Source organism: Pygocentrus nattereri, chromosome 6 (assembly GCF_015220715.1).
Source record: "Pygocentrus nattereri isolate fPygNat1 chromosome 6, fPygNat1.pri, whole genome shotgun sequence".
NCBI classification, from domain to species: domain Eukaryota; kingdom Metazoa; phylum Chordata; class Actinopteri; order Characiformes; family Serrasalmidae; genus Pygocentrus; species Pygocentrus nattereri.
Window position 1 is genome coordinate 35412912 of NC_051216.1, and position 14066 is coordinate 35426977.

At 39.7% G+C, this 14066-nt stretch overlaps 1 protein-coding gene across 1 annotated transcript; it reads right to left on the bottom strand.

The window, feature by feature from the left end:
* Positions 1-4187: 4187 nt before the first annotated feature.
* On the bottom strand, positions 4188-12819 carry LOC108432604 (sodium/myo-inositol cotransporter-like). The gene is made up of 2 exons (XM_017706558.2): positions 12686-12819; positions 4188-10402 (listed from the first exon to the last, which is right to left on the bottom strand). The coding sequence occupies exon 2, from the start codon at positions 10116-10118 to the stop codon at positions 7977-7979; it is 2142 nt and encodes a 713-aa protein (XP_017562047.2). The 5' UTR covers positions 10119-10402; positions 12686-12819; the 3' UTR covers positions 4188-7976.
* Positions 12820-14066: the final 1247 nt, after the last annotated feature.

Sequence of the window (14066 nt, forward strand, 5' to 3'; positions counted from 1 at the left end):
GTGTTTGAGAAAAAGAATTTAGAGTTTATACTGTCTCTCACAGACTTAACACTAAAAATAGCACTTGCTGTCCTGAAATGTACCCTGTTTGTCAACAGTACAGTGTGTGTACGTCTGGGAGCAACATGTGGTGGGCTTTTGTTTACTCACACCCAGATATAAGAAATGGATGAACTACCCAATCTGACCTAAACTTGACCTACAACAAAGCTAGCAAAGCACAGAAAAGAAATAGAGCTCATTTTCTCAAGGTTTTCCACTGATCATACATTAACCTGCACCCAATGAGCCTAATCTAATGCTTTTGCCACCTTGTAGCTGCTCAACTCATATGGGCAAGTCAACCTAAGCATCATTATTGTGAGATAAGGACAGAGAATAAGAACAGAAAAGTAGACAGATACTCGTTCCCTGATTTCCTTGCAGGCACACCTGATTCAATCTAGTATTTTCCAGACATAGTAGGTGTGTCATAACAGCAAACTCACCTGCACTGTGCTCAATCTTCGGCCTTCTAGGACCAGAAATGGGTACCCCATAATGTTGATACCAGAGAAGATGGCCTGTGGCCCAAGTTGGTTGTTGACATATGCTACTATAGTGTATTATTTTAATTCTCTAAGACTAAGTGCCACATCAATGCAGAGCTATAGTCCAGTACAGTTTTATTATTTCCCTGCTTCAACACACTTGTTAAGTATCTTTTGAGGATCTGATTTGAGCTGGAAAAACACTAAGATGAGCTGGATTAAAGCCCAGCAAGACCGGAAATAAAGGCGCTTTCTGCGCCTTTCTCACAAACTCCACAAATCATAGAGGTGACAAAACAAAGGTTTAATGCTTTCACGTAATATGAGGCTTCTATCTTTCTAATATGTCATACATTAATGGTATTTGAATTTCAGAGCAGAAGAACAACAGTCGAGGTTATTTTGTCTGAAGAGACAAAGAAGTTGTTTCCTTAATATTCAGCAGTTGTTTTAATTATACCTCATAGTTATCTGTAGGGTATTCTGCAAAGCATGACTTCTCAATAATATCTCAAGCTCAAAATTGACCTTTTTAACTTGCTGCTTCATCATACCCAATATTTTTTTAATCAAAATCAAAATGTAATGACTAACATTTCCCAACCGCTCCCAACTTTGTGGGAACAGTTTGGGGATGTAAGTCACATAGAATTGCTACTTAAGCCTGGTAAAATTAAATTTTAATTTCAATTTTAATTTCAATTTGTCACTCAATCAGTGGCTTGACTTTCTACTAAATTCAGTGTATGGGTGTACAATATCTAACTTAGATAGATGTTAGTCCAGCTACAGAATCTGCCTAGTGCCTAAATATATCAGCAGCAGTGCAGACAGTATTTGCATACAGTTTAACATGATAAATACATAGGATAATGGCTTAAAATACCAGCCTTATTATATTTAGTAACTACAGGGAGTTCAGTGCAAACTGGTTGAGCTATTGTTATGTTATAAATGTGTGTGCTGAAATTTTAGGCCCACTGGTGTGCTCTAGTCTTCACTCACCATTCATGAATTCAGGTGTACCAATCACTTCCATGGCCACAGGTGTATAAAACCAAGCACCTAGGGATGCAGACTGCTTCTACAAACATTTGTGAAAGAGTGGGTCGCTCTCAGGAGCTCAGTGAATTCCAGCATGGTACTGTGATAGGATGCCACGTGTGCAGCCATGAAATTTCTTCACTACTTAATATTCCACAGTCAACTGTCAGTGGTATTATAACAAAGTGGAAGCAATTGGGAAAGACAGCAACTCAGCCATGAAGTGGTAGGACACGTAAAATTACAGAGCAGGGTCAGCGGATGCTGAGGCACATAGCATGCAGAGGTCGTCAACTTTCTGCAGAGTCAGTCGCTACAGACCTCGAAACTTGATATGGCCTTCAGATTAGCTCAAGAACAGTGCATAGAGAGCTTCATAGAATGGGTTTTCAAGGCTGAGCAGCTGCATCCAAGCCTTACATCACCAAGCGCAATGCAAAGCATCAAATGCAGTGGTGTAAAGCGGCACCACTGGACTCTAGAGTAGTGGATACATGTTCTCTGGAGTGACAAATCATTCTTCTTCGTCTGGCAATCTGATGGATGACTCTGGGTTTGGCGGTTGCCAGGAGAATGGTACTTGTCTGGCTGCATTGTGCTAAGTGCAATGTTTGGTGGAGTGAGGATTAAGGTTTGGGGTTGTAGTTGTTTTTCAGGAGTTGGGCTTGGTCCCTTAGTTCCAGTGAAAGGAACTCTTAATACTTCAGCAGACCAAGAGAGTTTGGACAATTTCATTATCCCAACTTCATTGTCCCAATTTCATTCATCCCCAACTTTGTGAGGACAGTTTGGGGATGGCCCCTTCCTGTTCCAACATGACTGTGCACCAGTGCACAAAGCAAGGTCCATAAAGACATGGATGAGCAAGTTTGGTGTGGAAGAACTTGACTGGCCTTCACAGAATCCTGACCTCAATCCAATAGTGCACTTTTGGGATGAATTACTGCGAGACACAGAATACCTGTCAAAACTAAAATCATGTTTATGTTCTTATTTCTTTTTCACAGCAACAGGCTGCATATCTGACAAAATGAAAATAAAAATGTGAAATTGATAAATCAACAGCAAAGTGAAAGTCTGTGATTCAGTTTTCTACGTGGACGCACTTTAAGTGTCAGAATGAAAAGGCAAATGCAAAGAACATGGCGCCACCTGCTGGAGATTTACTTTACATCTCCGACTTTTCTTTTTAAAACTGACCAACATGCAAATACATGTTAATTATCACTAGGCGGGGCTACGGGGTACATTTTGGACATCCTCAGGCGTCAGAATCGCCATCATTCCTCAAGATGAAAGACTTTGAGTCTCGAGAAAAAAACACCGTCATGACTCAGATCTGGTGAAACTGAACATCAGACCAAAGGTATCAGACTAAACCCAAGCCTGGTCAAGCGTAGACTGGTTCGTATAACTTAGAAAACTATTGTCTATCTCGATATAAATGCCAGTATAGCATTTTCATTTTTTTCTGAGGAGTTTGGTCACCAGATCTGAGTCATGACGGTAGTTTTTCTCGAGACTGAATCACAGACTGTCACTTTGCTGTTAATTTATCCATTTCACATTGTCAGATATGCAGCCTGTTGCTATGAAAAAGACATAAGAACGTAAACATTGCATTTTGATTTTAGTTTTGACACGTGTTCTGCTTTTCAGGAAGAAAAGCCAAAGTGAAGCTTAAATTTTCTCTATTAGCTGTGAAATACCAGAATAAGGACTAAAATGAAATGATAACTGTTTTAAATTTTAAAATATTTTTATTTTTGTCACAAATGACTCGTGCTCACGTGAAAAATTAAATTGCAAATCTAGGTATTTCATTTTATTTTCAATTTTGGCAGTATATGTGCACAGGTGTTTGGAAAAGGAAATGGCAAAAAGGTTTACATTTACATTTTATTGTTTTAATTTTAATTTCTTTTTTAATTTTAATTTCCCAAGAACCTGGACAATCCAGGGAAAATCTGGACATGTAGCAACACTACCTCCAAACATCTGAGATGAGCAAAAATGCTCAGCTAGCTCAGAGACCCTCCCTAATACAGCGTTCGATTTAGAAATATGTCACATTACAGAGTGGAAATGCATTATGATTTGTGATTCACATTGACTTTAAAAAAAACTATAGTGTATTATTATTTAAATTTTCTTATATTTCTTTAATATTTTTCAACTTAATCTCTATCATTAATTTTGCTGCATTTGGAAAAGAAAACAATATATTTAACACATCACAGAAGCCAATAAGCAATGAAATAAGACAAACAGATGAGAGGTTAGGTTGACACTTAAGTATTCCTTTAAAGAATAATCCATTAAAAGGTTCTTTAGGTAAGCAAAGTGGTTCTTCTGTGGCCATTTTAGCATCTTAATTAACACCTGCTAAAGTGCTTTTGTGCCTTGTTACAATGTCATGATATATATTAAAGGACAGATTCACAAGCATTACAAAACTCCACCACTAAGCTTTAATATTTATTGTAATACAGGAGGATAAACCGTACTTTAAAGTTTCAGTAAACTAATTTACATGGTAGTAAATGCATGTCTATGTGTGGAAACTGGTGAAAATGAATATGGAGACAAATGAGCAGGCCCTTTAGCACACTGTCCTTTTTATACGGTTTCCTTTTATTTATAAAAAAGTAGTAAACATGTACATCTGTTTGTTTATAGCTGCACAAATAAGTAATTTAAAGCATCAAACATTGAACAGCTTCTCCAACTCCAGATTTCAGCAACACAAGGGGTCTTTAGAAATGCAGATGACTGCAAAGCTCAATGTCTGTATAATTTACAGCTGTATGAGACCCTTGTTCTTCAACGCAGCAACTGTGTTCAGCCAGATCTCTTTGTGCAAAGCTACTTATATAAGGACATAACAATCACTCGTTCAACAGCTCATTTGAAAGTAAGACACGTCTGGTAAGGAGAGGCTTTATACATATTTGGTTGTCACACAACAAAAAAATGAAAACATAAATTACACTGCTTCTTGGAGTCATTTAAAACAAGTAAAAGGGCAAAAAACACACCAAAACAACAGTAGTGAAAGCACTTGGTCATCTCAATTGTGAATCATGACTCACTGGTAGGTGAATTACTTCCAGTAAATTTAGATAGCGACACTGAGTGAACCAGTGAGTGCATTATAAATTAGTTACAACATGAAAACAGTTATTTTGACATATTTTAAAACCTGGCTGGTACCAAGCAAACAATCTCCCATGCACACAGAATTTTGCTGTGTACTTTTCATGTAGGCCATGTGGTAGTATCCACCACTTCTACACTCTATGCTCCAGGTCTGTGGACCTGTATTGACTTCAAACACATTCACCTTGACCAATCCAAAGGTGAAGCTCAATACTGAGCCAAACAACCCAATACACTCAAATGCTTTTTGTCATGGGATCTTCCAACACTAGAATATGCTAACATCACACTAACCCTCTGAAAAAGTTTCCTTACTTTGCATTTCTTTAAACTTATAAAAAAAAAAAATTTGTTGAACTTAGAAACAAGGCAACATGTAAGGAATAGCATAAAAGTAACTGCCTGCATTATGTGACAACCTTTCTGGAAACAGTTCCTAAATGTAATCTATAAATTCTATCACAGCATATACCTTCACCTTTGGTTTTGGTCTTGCTGAAACCCAGACAGAACCAGCTCTTAATTACGTAGTGCATTCCTGAATCAGGGCTGAAATCCACCACATTATCAATCAAAAATATGAGCAATTAAATTACTGGATAAATCGATGTAAGAAACGGGCTATTTGAAGACTGAGACCAACTGATTACACAACTTATTGGGAGCACTGTGCAATAACAAAAACACGAACATAATTCAATCTGATGTCTTTTTTATTTTCTATTTTGATACGTATTGGAATCATTGAAAGAAACCAGTCACATTTTACTAATTCACTAACATACATTCTGGTGGATCTCAACCTACGAATAAGGCTACTCTGAATCCTCAATTAACCAGGCGGTGCCTCATAAAGACCTTCAGTATTAGTATCTTTGCTGGTTACTATCGCAGCAATTCATTATAGCTGATGGGGGAATATTGAAGACACTCACTGCAAAACCAATTAGAATCTCACTCATTCCCAGTAGCCCCCTGAGGCATGATGTTTATTTTCCAAACAACAGCATTCCAATTGGAGCTGTGCTATATATTTATTAAGCATATACAATACTACTTACTAACTCACGAGTTATTTAACCTCCATCAACATAACCTACTGGGTAATGTGTCTGCAAAGCTTCCAGCAGGCAGTATGATACCAAACTCTGACTTCAAAACAGTCATCTATGGTGAACTACCATTTATGTCTGCGTTTGCCTGAAGCCAAGCCACTAACTTCCTCTTTCACTAAACAAACAGTGCATTCAAAAGCAGCACAACAGACAGTGCCTGTTCCTGCAACCACAAATGAAATTCTTCCTCTAGAAGAACTAAATTCTATTTTGCACAGCAATCAAAACTGGACATCCCAGTCTTAGCTGACCCGTTCTGGGATAGCATCATATGCTTTCACATATTACACAAATTCAGATGACAACATGATTTTAACTGATGTTTTCTGGCTGGTGTGGAAAAACAGGCTGTGCTTGTATAGTTTGTGTTTCAGTGTTGGAAAAACATGTTTTCTGAGACATTGTTCAGAACTTCACTGAAATCCTCAAAATGGGGACAAGAAGGTGTTTTTTTTTTAACTTAGTGTCCCTACTTGAAGAGAAGGCATTTTGGTGGTTTCTAAAACACACCTTTGTGCCCTAATCATTGCTCTTACAGAGTGATGACAAAAGTACTTTCAGCATGATACAGTAAAACACATAACCAGGAAGAGGAGACTGCTACACAATGACTGACAAGTACAATGACTGAACACTCACATAGAAAGTTACTGTTAAAATAATGCTAGCATGTAAGTTTAGACAGACTTTACAACACTTGTTATGGCATACAACACTGCAAAGAATAATTAAGGTTGTTCATAAAACTCTGACATGTAAATTTCCCAGTTTTCTCTTTTTTCAATTTAAATTTTGCCAAAATATAAGCCCATTTTGAATCTGATGCCAACAACACATTCCAAAAAAGTTGGGACGGGGGCATTTTTACCACTGCGTTTCATCATCTCTCCTTACATCACCACTCTGTAAGTGTTTGGGAACTGGGGAGTCCAGCTGCTGTAGTTTCGAAAGTGAAATGTTTTTACATTCTTGTTTTCACTTGATTTCAGCTGCTCATCAGTTCAGGGTCTCCTTGTCATATACTTCGTTTTATATGTTATCAGTGAGTGACAGGTCTGGACTGCAGGCAGATCAGTTTAGCAGCTGGACTCATTTAATATAGAGCAATTCTTTTGTAATACATGCAGAATGTGGTTTGACATCGTCTTGCTGAAATAAGCAAATACTTCCCTGAAAAAGATGCCTTGATGGCACATAATGCCAAAACATGTACATATCGTTCAGCATTAATGGCGCTTTCATAGACGTGCACGAAACCCATGCCATACACACAAAAGCTCCCCTATACAATTACAATACTGGCTTTTGAACTGTGCACTGATAGCAAGTTGAGTGGTCTTTAGCCCAGAGGACACGTTTTCCAAAAAAGAATTTCAAATGTTGATTTGTTGGACCACGGGACACTTCTCCACTTTATCTCAGTCCATTTTAAATGAGCTCAGACCCAAAGAAGGTGGCAGCATATCTGGATCCTCATTGTATATTGTTTCTTCTTTACGTTTTAGTGTTTTAACTTGCATTTGTGGATGCAGTAATGAACTGTTCTCACAGGCAGTGGTTTTCATGTTTTTAATGCAGTGCCACCTGAGGGCCCGAAGTTCATGGTTGGCAAATACTGTATTTTGACCTTGTCCTTTGCATACAGAGATATATTGACAAACATTATTCTAGAAATGTTGCACTACTTATCTGTCTTTTACAGAATGGTGAACCCATCCTCATCTTTACCTCTGACTTAGCCTCTCTGGGATGGTTTTTATACCCAATCATGTTACTGACGTGTTGCCAATAAACCACCATGTGTTTTTTAAGCATTACAACTTTAGAACTTTACCAGCCTTTTGTTGCCCCCGTCCCAACTTTGTTGTAACGTTCTTGGCATCAAATTCAAAATGGTCAAATATTTTTCAAAAACAATAAGATTTCAACCTTTATAGTGTTGTCTTTGTACTATTTTAAATGAACTGTATGGTTTAAATGATTTGCACACTATTGCATTTGGTTTTAATTTACACTTTGCACAGTGTCCCAATATTTTTGAAAATGGTGTTGTACATTTTGTAATAACAAACAGATCATACACAGGTACTGCCCTTCACATTGTCTAATGGATATGATGAGTAGCAGGTTACAGGGAGAAGTACACAAACATGAAGAGACCAAGAAAACAGACTATTATCAGGCCAAAGTTTAAAAGAAGCTTGATTTTTGGGGGCTCATAAAGCATCTCCATGACAATCCGTTCATCTTCTTCAGTGGCTTTGGGTGCAGGAGTTGCAGCTTGTTCCTTGTACCCACAGATCCAGTCAAAGTGATGCAGACACATGCCATTCTCAAATTGCCTGCTCCCCTCATCCTTACGCCCTACCAGCTCTGCATGCCTATTGCAATATGCCTCCAATGGGGTGGGTGCATCTGTGCTAGGAATCACAGGATCCTGGTCACAAGGGGCAGGCATGAGGAGTTTTAGATCAGCCCCATCAAGACATCGTTCTCTCTGGACATCCAGAGGCAGGTCTTTCTGGAGTGTGCTGTTGCCATTGCAGTGGACAGGGCTCTTACTGGTCAACTTGTATGTCTTTTCCCGTTCTGTCACTGGTAGCTTTTCCACACTGCGTAGTCCCCACACAGTGGTGCGCTGGATCTTCTCCTTAGTTGGGGGAGGGGTGCAAAGACTGACCACTACAGCCACCAGGCCAGAGATCCAGAAGAGTCCAGCAGCTATGTACATGTAGTGGACATGAACAATGAAAGCTGGCCTCTCATCTGTTTGGTTGCATCGAGGCTCGCGATAGACGAAACCAAGAATAAGACGTGCTGTACCCAGAATGAAGCCAGTCATGCTACCCCAGAAAGCGCCCATCTCATTGCAGCGCTTCCAGAAGACACCGAGAAGGAAAAGAGCAGCGATGGGTGGTGTCAGATATCCCGCCATTTCCTGGATGTACAAGTACATCTGGCCACCTTGCATCTCAATGATGACGGGCACCCAAGCAATGCTGATGGTCACCATGAAGATCACAAAGAGTCTCCCCACCACAACCAGCTCACGGGAGGAGGCAGAAGTCCGCACCATTTTGTAGATGTCTAGAGTGAAGATGGTACTGGCACTGTTGAATATAGAGTCTAGGTCACTCATAAGTGCAGCAATCATAACAGCCATCATCAGTCCCCGCAGGCCCACTGGCATTATGCTCATGACCAGCCGTGGGTAGGCAATGTTAGAACAGCCAGCTTGGCTGCCACACACAGCCATGCAGTGCTCTGGGCCGATACAGGCAAGCTCGTCTGGAAACATTATCCGTGAGATCATTCCTGGAATGACAATGATGAACATGGGCAGAATTTTCAGCAATCCTGCCATAAGAGTGGAACCCTTGGCATGGGCAATGTTCTTAGCAGCGAGTACCCTCTGAACTATCACCTGGTCAGCACACCAGTACCAGATGGATGCAGGAGTCTGGCCTAATAGGAACCCTGGCCAGGGAATGTCCTCATCGAGGGGACCTCTTAAGAGTTTGAGGGAATCCGGCTTTGGGTATATGTGACAAGAATTTGTGTAGGCAAAACTGTAGTTGTGGCTGGCGAGGATGGCAGTGACATTTGGAATGGCTTCCATGTACTTTTCTCGAACACCATCCAGTCCACCCACCTTGATCAGGCTGATGACTGTGAGGCTCAAAGCTCCACCGATCATGAGCACTGCTTGAAGAGTGTCAGTGTAGATCACAGCAACCAGACCACCTGTTATTGTCAGCAGGGCCGTCATGGTGATTAGCAGGATGATTGACAGGTAGAGATTCCAGCCTAAGGACTCTTGGATAAAGAGTGCACCTGCATACAAGTCCACTGATAGTTTGGTGAAGATGTACAGCAAAAGAGAAAGACCAGCAAAATAAACTTTTAGCCTTTTACCTCCGTAGCGCTTGGAAAGGTACTCGGGCATGGTGTAGACACCACAGTGTATGTAGACTGGGATGAACACCCAGCCCAGGAGTTGAAGGAGGAGGAGGGCATTGAACTCCCAGGCACCAACAGCAAAACCACTTGCTGCACCCGATCCAGCCAGGCCGATAAAGTGCTCGCTGCCAATATTGCTCACAAACAGTGATGCTCCAATCACCACCCAGTTCATAGTTCGTCCAGCTAGGAAGTAGCCACTTACACTGCTTCGGTTGGCCTTCCACATGGCAAAAAATCCAATACCAAGCACGAGGACAAAATACAGTGCAACGACTGCAATGTCTGCTATCTCCATTAATGGCCCCATGTTTAAATGCTTATTGGTATGGTTCAAACCAGTACAAATACACAACTATGAAAAAGGTGTTTACTTGAACAAAGATGCAAAGTTTGCAAAAAAGAAAATATCTTTTAATCCTTTGGTTTGCTGTCTTTCTGGAAGGAAACAATGCATCCACCATCTGTCGGGTGAATTTGTATTTGGCTTCTGTATTTAGTTATATATAATCCAACGGTGCTCTCATGAAGCACAGGGTTTTTTGGGGAAGACATCTCAGGCCTCTGGTCTAGTAAAGGCTAGAGTTTACATTCCTGCAAGACAGCGAAGAGGAAGACAGAAAGAGAGAAAAAGAGAAGGAAAGAGAAAGAGGTGGATGTATTAGAACAATATGCTGTGTAGAAAGCCATACTGGTAATGACAAAATCCTTTTCACTTGCACCTATGTTCACTACTGTCCATGCAGAGCACAAAAATACAATATACGTATATCACTGAAAGTCAAATTCAAACTTCTCAGAAGAAAAGCCAAGCAAGTAAAATGATTCTTCATTGTTACTCACTTGTATAATTTGGAAGTCTGGAGTTTCTACTGTTCTTACCAATTTTATACAAGTGTAGTTCAAACATAAAATACATAAGCCAGCAGTATACTTAAAAAAAAAAAAGATGCTTCAAAGCAAAATAAAGCCAAAACACTGAATTGTTAGAAGGTACTGTGCAGGAACATTTTTCATTCATCAAATGTACCCTCAAATGTACAACAGTGCTTTTGAGGTCCAGTTGTGTACCTAATATTCTTCCTAGTTGAAAACTGTATTTCTGTCTATTTGTATCATAACCTAATTATGTTTCAGTTTAGTTTTAAAGCAAAACAACTAAATAAAAAGCCTGGAGACAAGACTTAGTGTGTAGAGTCAATACAACTTAGAAATATAATTTCAACGGATTATGGACCCTTGAGGGTATTGACCCCACTGACAGTTTCATACCTTTTTTTCTGAGAGTGTGATGCTGAGAGTGTGCACTTGCTGCTAATAGTAACACTTGATCACCGTGTTATTTGTTCTGCGATCTCCCCCTGAGCATGATTTGCTCCAAATGTCCCATGTCTGCCTGCATCACTGCACAGAATTCTGTACTTCAAAAATTTTTTTTAACTTTCAGTAGTGTTTGGCAGTAGTAATTTTATTTAGTTAATTCATTGTTTGAAGTATATTTCCAGTTTTGATGGGGAATGCACACTAATTTAATAAGGATGTACTTCTATCAAATTTTTTTTTTTAAATATCTGCAATGTTACACAAGCTTAAGTTTGCCTATTATTTGTTAGGTTTAAGCTGGTATTTAAAATGGGGGTACTGAGCAAAATGTAAATAAAAACAAAACGGAATAATGCAACGATGACAATAGCACAATGACAACATATCACATGTTGAAACTGAGCAATCTTATTACTCTTTGAAAAATATATGCCCATTTTGAATTTGATGCCAACAACACGTTCCAAAAAAGTTGAGATGGGGCCAACAAAAGACTGGTAAAGTTGTGTAATGCTTAAAAAACACCTGGTGGCAACAAGTCAGTAATATGGTGGGTATAAAAAGAGCATGCCAGAGAGGCTGAGTCTTTCAGAAGTATAGATGAGGAGGGGTTCACCACACATCACCTCATCATCAAATTCATGAATAACATTTCTCAATGTAAAATAGTAAAGAACTTTTGCTTTTCATCAGCAGACTAACTGGGCTAATCCCCTTGTACTACATTCGCTGTCAGCCAAATAGGAGGTGAGGGTGCCAAGGCAGCTCTCCTCTTACAGGCAGATCGAAGGCCAGCATGATGCCACAGCCTATGCATTGGATGCGCTCTGGTAACCTCTTTCAACAGATCTCCTGCCTCGCATTCAAGCAGTTAGAAATGACAGTAATAACCCTTGAAACCGAGACGAACGATTATGTCTCATAAACCCTGTCAACTTACAGCTAGTCAGGCGCCGAAAAACTAAAAAATGTTTTAACCCCACTAAACAGCAGTAATACACAAATAACTCTGTATTTTCAGAAAAACACAGCGCTTAGCAACGATGAAGGAGCGTGGCAGTTTTTAATCATATTAGGCGACGTCAGATGAACACAAGCGAGAGTTTGAGCACGAACGTCACCAACGTGAATCCAGCGCGTAGAATTTTCTAGAATTTGTAAGCGGGCTGGAGGCGCAGATCTCCGCTGATTTCAGTCTCAGACAAAATTATTAAACCTGACAGCCATCGCTTACAAACAGATGCCACTGTCAGAACATTCGGCTGAATACAATGACATTTTTGTTCTCAGTCTATGAGAACAACCGACGCCGCTCCAGCAACCAACACGCTTTCAGAGCACGACATTTAAAAATAAAACATTCTCGTCACAAACGGCGCCTAAACGTTACGTTAGCTCCACCAAGATGGCTCGACATCTAAAAACTGCAGCACACGCCTCCCGCCAGATCAGAGCTTTACTATTCTTAATATTTGCCCATTTTATCTCCACCAGACTGCACACTTTTCGCTCACTGCTTGTCAAATGAAATGACAACCGTGAGGACCGACTTACCATTTTATGGTACGAGTTAAAAACCATACGACGTTGCTATCTGAGAGAGCCCACTGAATGAATTAACGACTCCGGAAGCGCCATAGAAGTGTTTACTTCCACTGTCGAAGTTCACTTGGCCACGTCTTCCAGGATGTCGTCAGCGTAGAGATGGTCGAAAACGTGATGAATATTTAGATAGGTTGTAAACGGCTTTTGGTAGCACTGCTACTACATCTACTATATGCTCTTCCCCCCGCATGAACAACCTAATCAATATATATCCGTATTCAGATGATAGCACTAACACCTTAGATCTAAAGATTTGGACTACTCAATATAAGATCACTAAACTCAAAAGCAGTCATCGTAAATTAAATTATAAGCGATCATAAATTTGACATTTTCTATCTCACTGAAACGTGGGTTACACCAGATGAATATTCAGCTTTAAATGAAGCCACCCCTGTAGGCTATAATTATGCACATAGGCCAAGATTATCAGGCAAGGGAGGTGGTGTATGTGTAATCTACCAAAATACTCTAGATATCAGTCAGAAACAATGTGATACTTTCACTTCCTTTGAGGTCCTTTCCATCCACATTACAAATCCGGTCACAAAAAAGAATGCATTTTAATTATTTAACATTCACAGGCCACCAGGGCCCTACTCTGAATTTTTAAAAGAATTTAGTGATTTCGCTGCAAACCTGGCTGTGTGCAATGATAAAGTAATAGTTGTAGGAGATTTTAATATTCAATTTGAGAAGGTAGATGACCCACTAAAAAGGCATTTACTTCAATTCTAGACTCTATTGGTATTACCCAAAATGTAACAGGGCCTACACACTACTGCAGTCACACTTTAGATTTAGTTTTGACACTAGGTCTTAACATAGACAGGCTTAATATCCTACCACAAACCTCAGCAATCTCTGACCATTACCTAATTTCATATGAGCTACGACTTAGCCATAATATATGTACGTCCCCTTGTTATTCTACAAAGCGCTTAATAAAACCTTTTACCGCCCTACAATTTATAGAAAATCTGCCAGAACTATCAACCCCAGTCTCCACTCCATCAGACCCAATGGAACTAGATTTACTAACCAATTATTTAGAAAATGTGGCGTCACTTAAAATAAAAAGAATAAGGCAGAAAAAGCTCGCCCAATGGTACAACGATAAAACACGTACCTTAAAACAAATAGTTCAGAAACTAGAGCGGAAATGGCGACAAACCAAGCTGGAAGTGTTCCACTCTTCCTGGAAGGGCAGCTTTATAGAGTATAGAAATGCTCTCACTAAAGCTCGCTCAGCATATCTGGCCTCACTGATCGAGAACAATAAATATAATCCTAGAATTCTGTTTAGTGTGATTTCCCAAATCACAAAAAA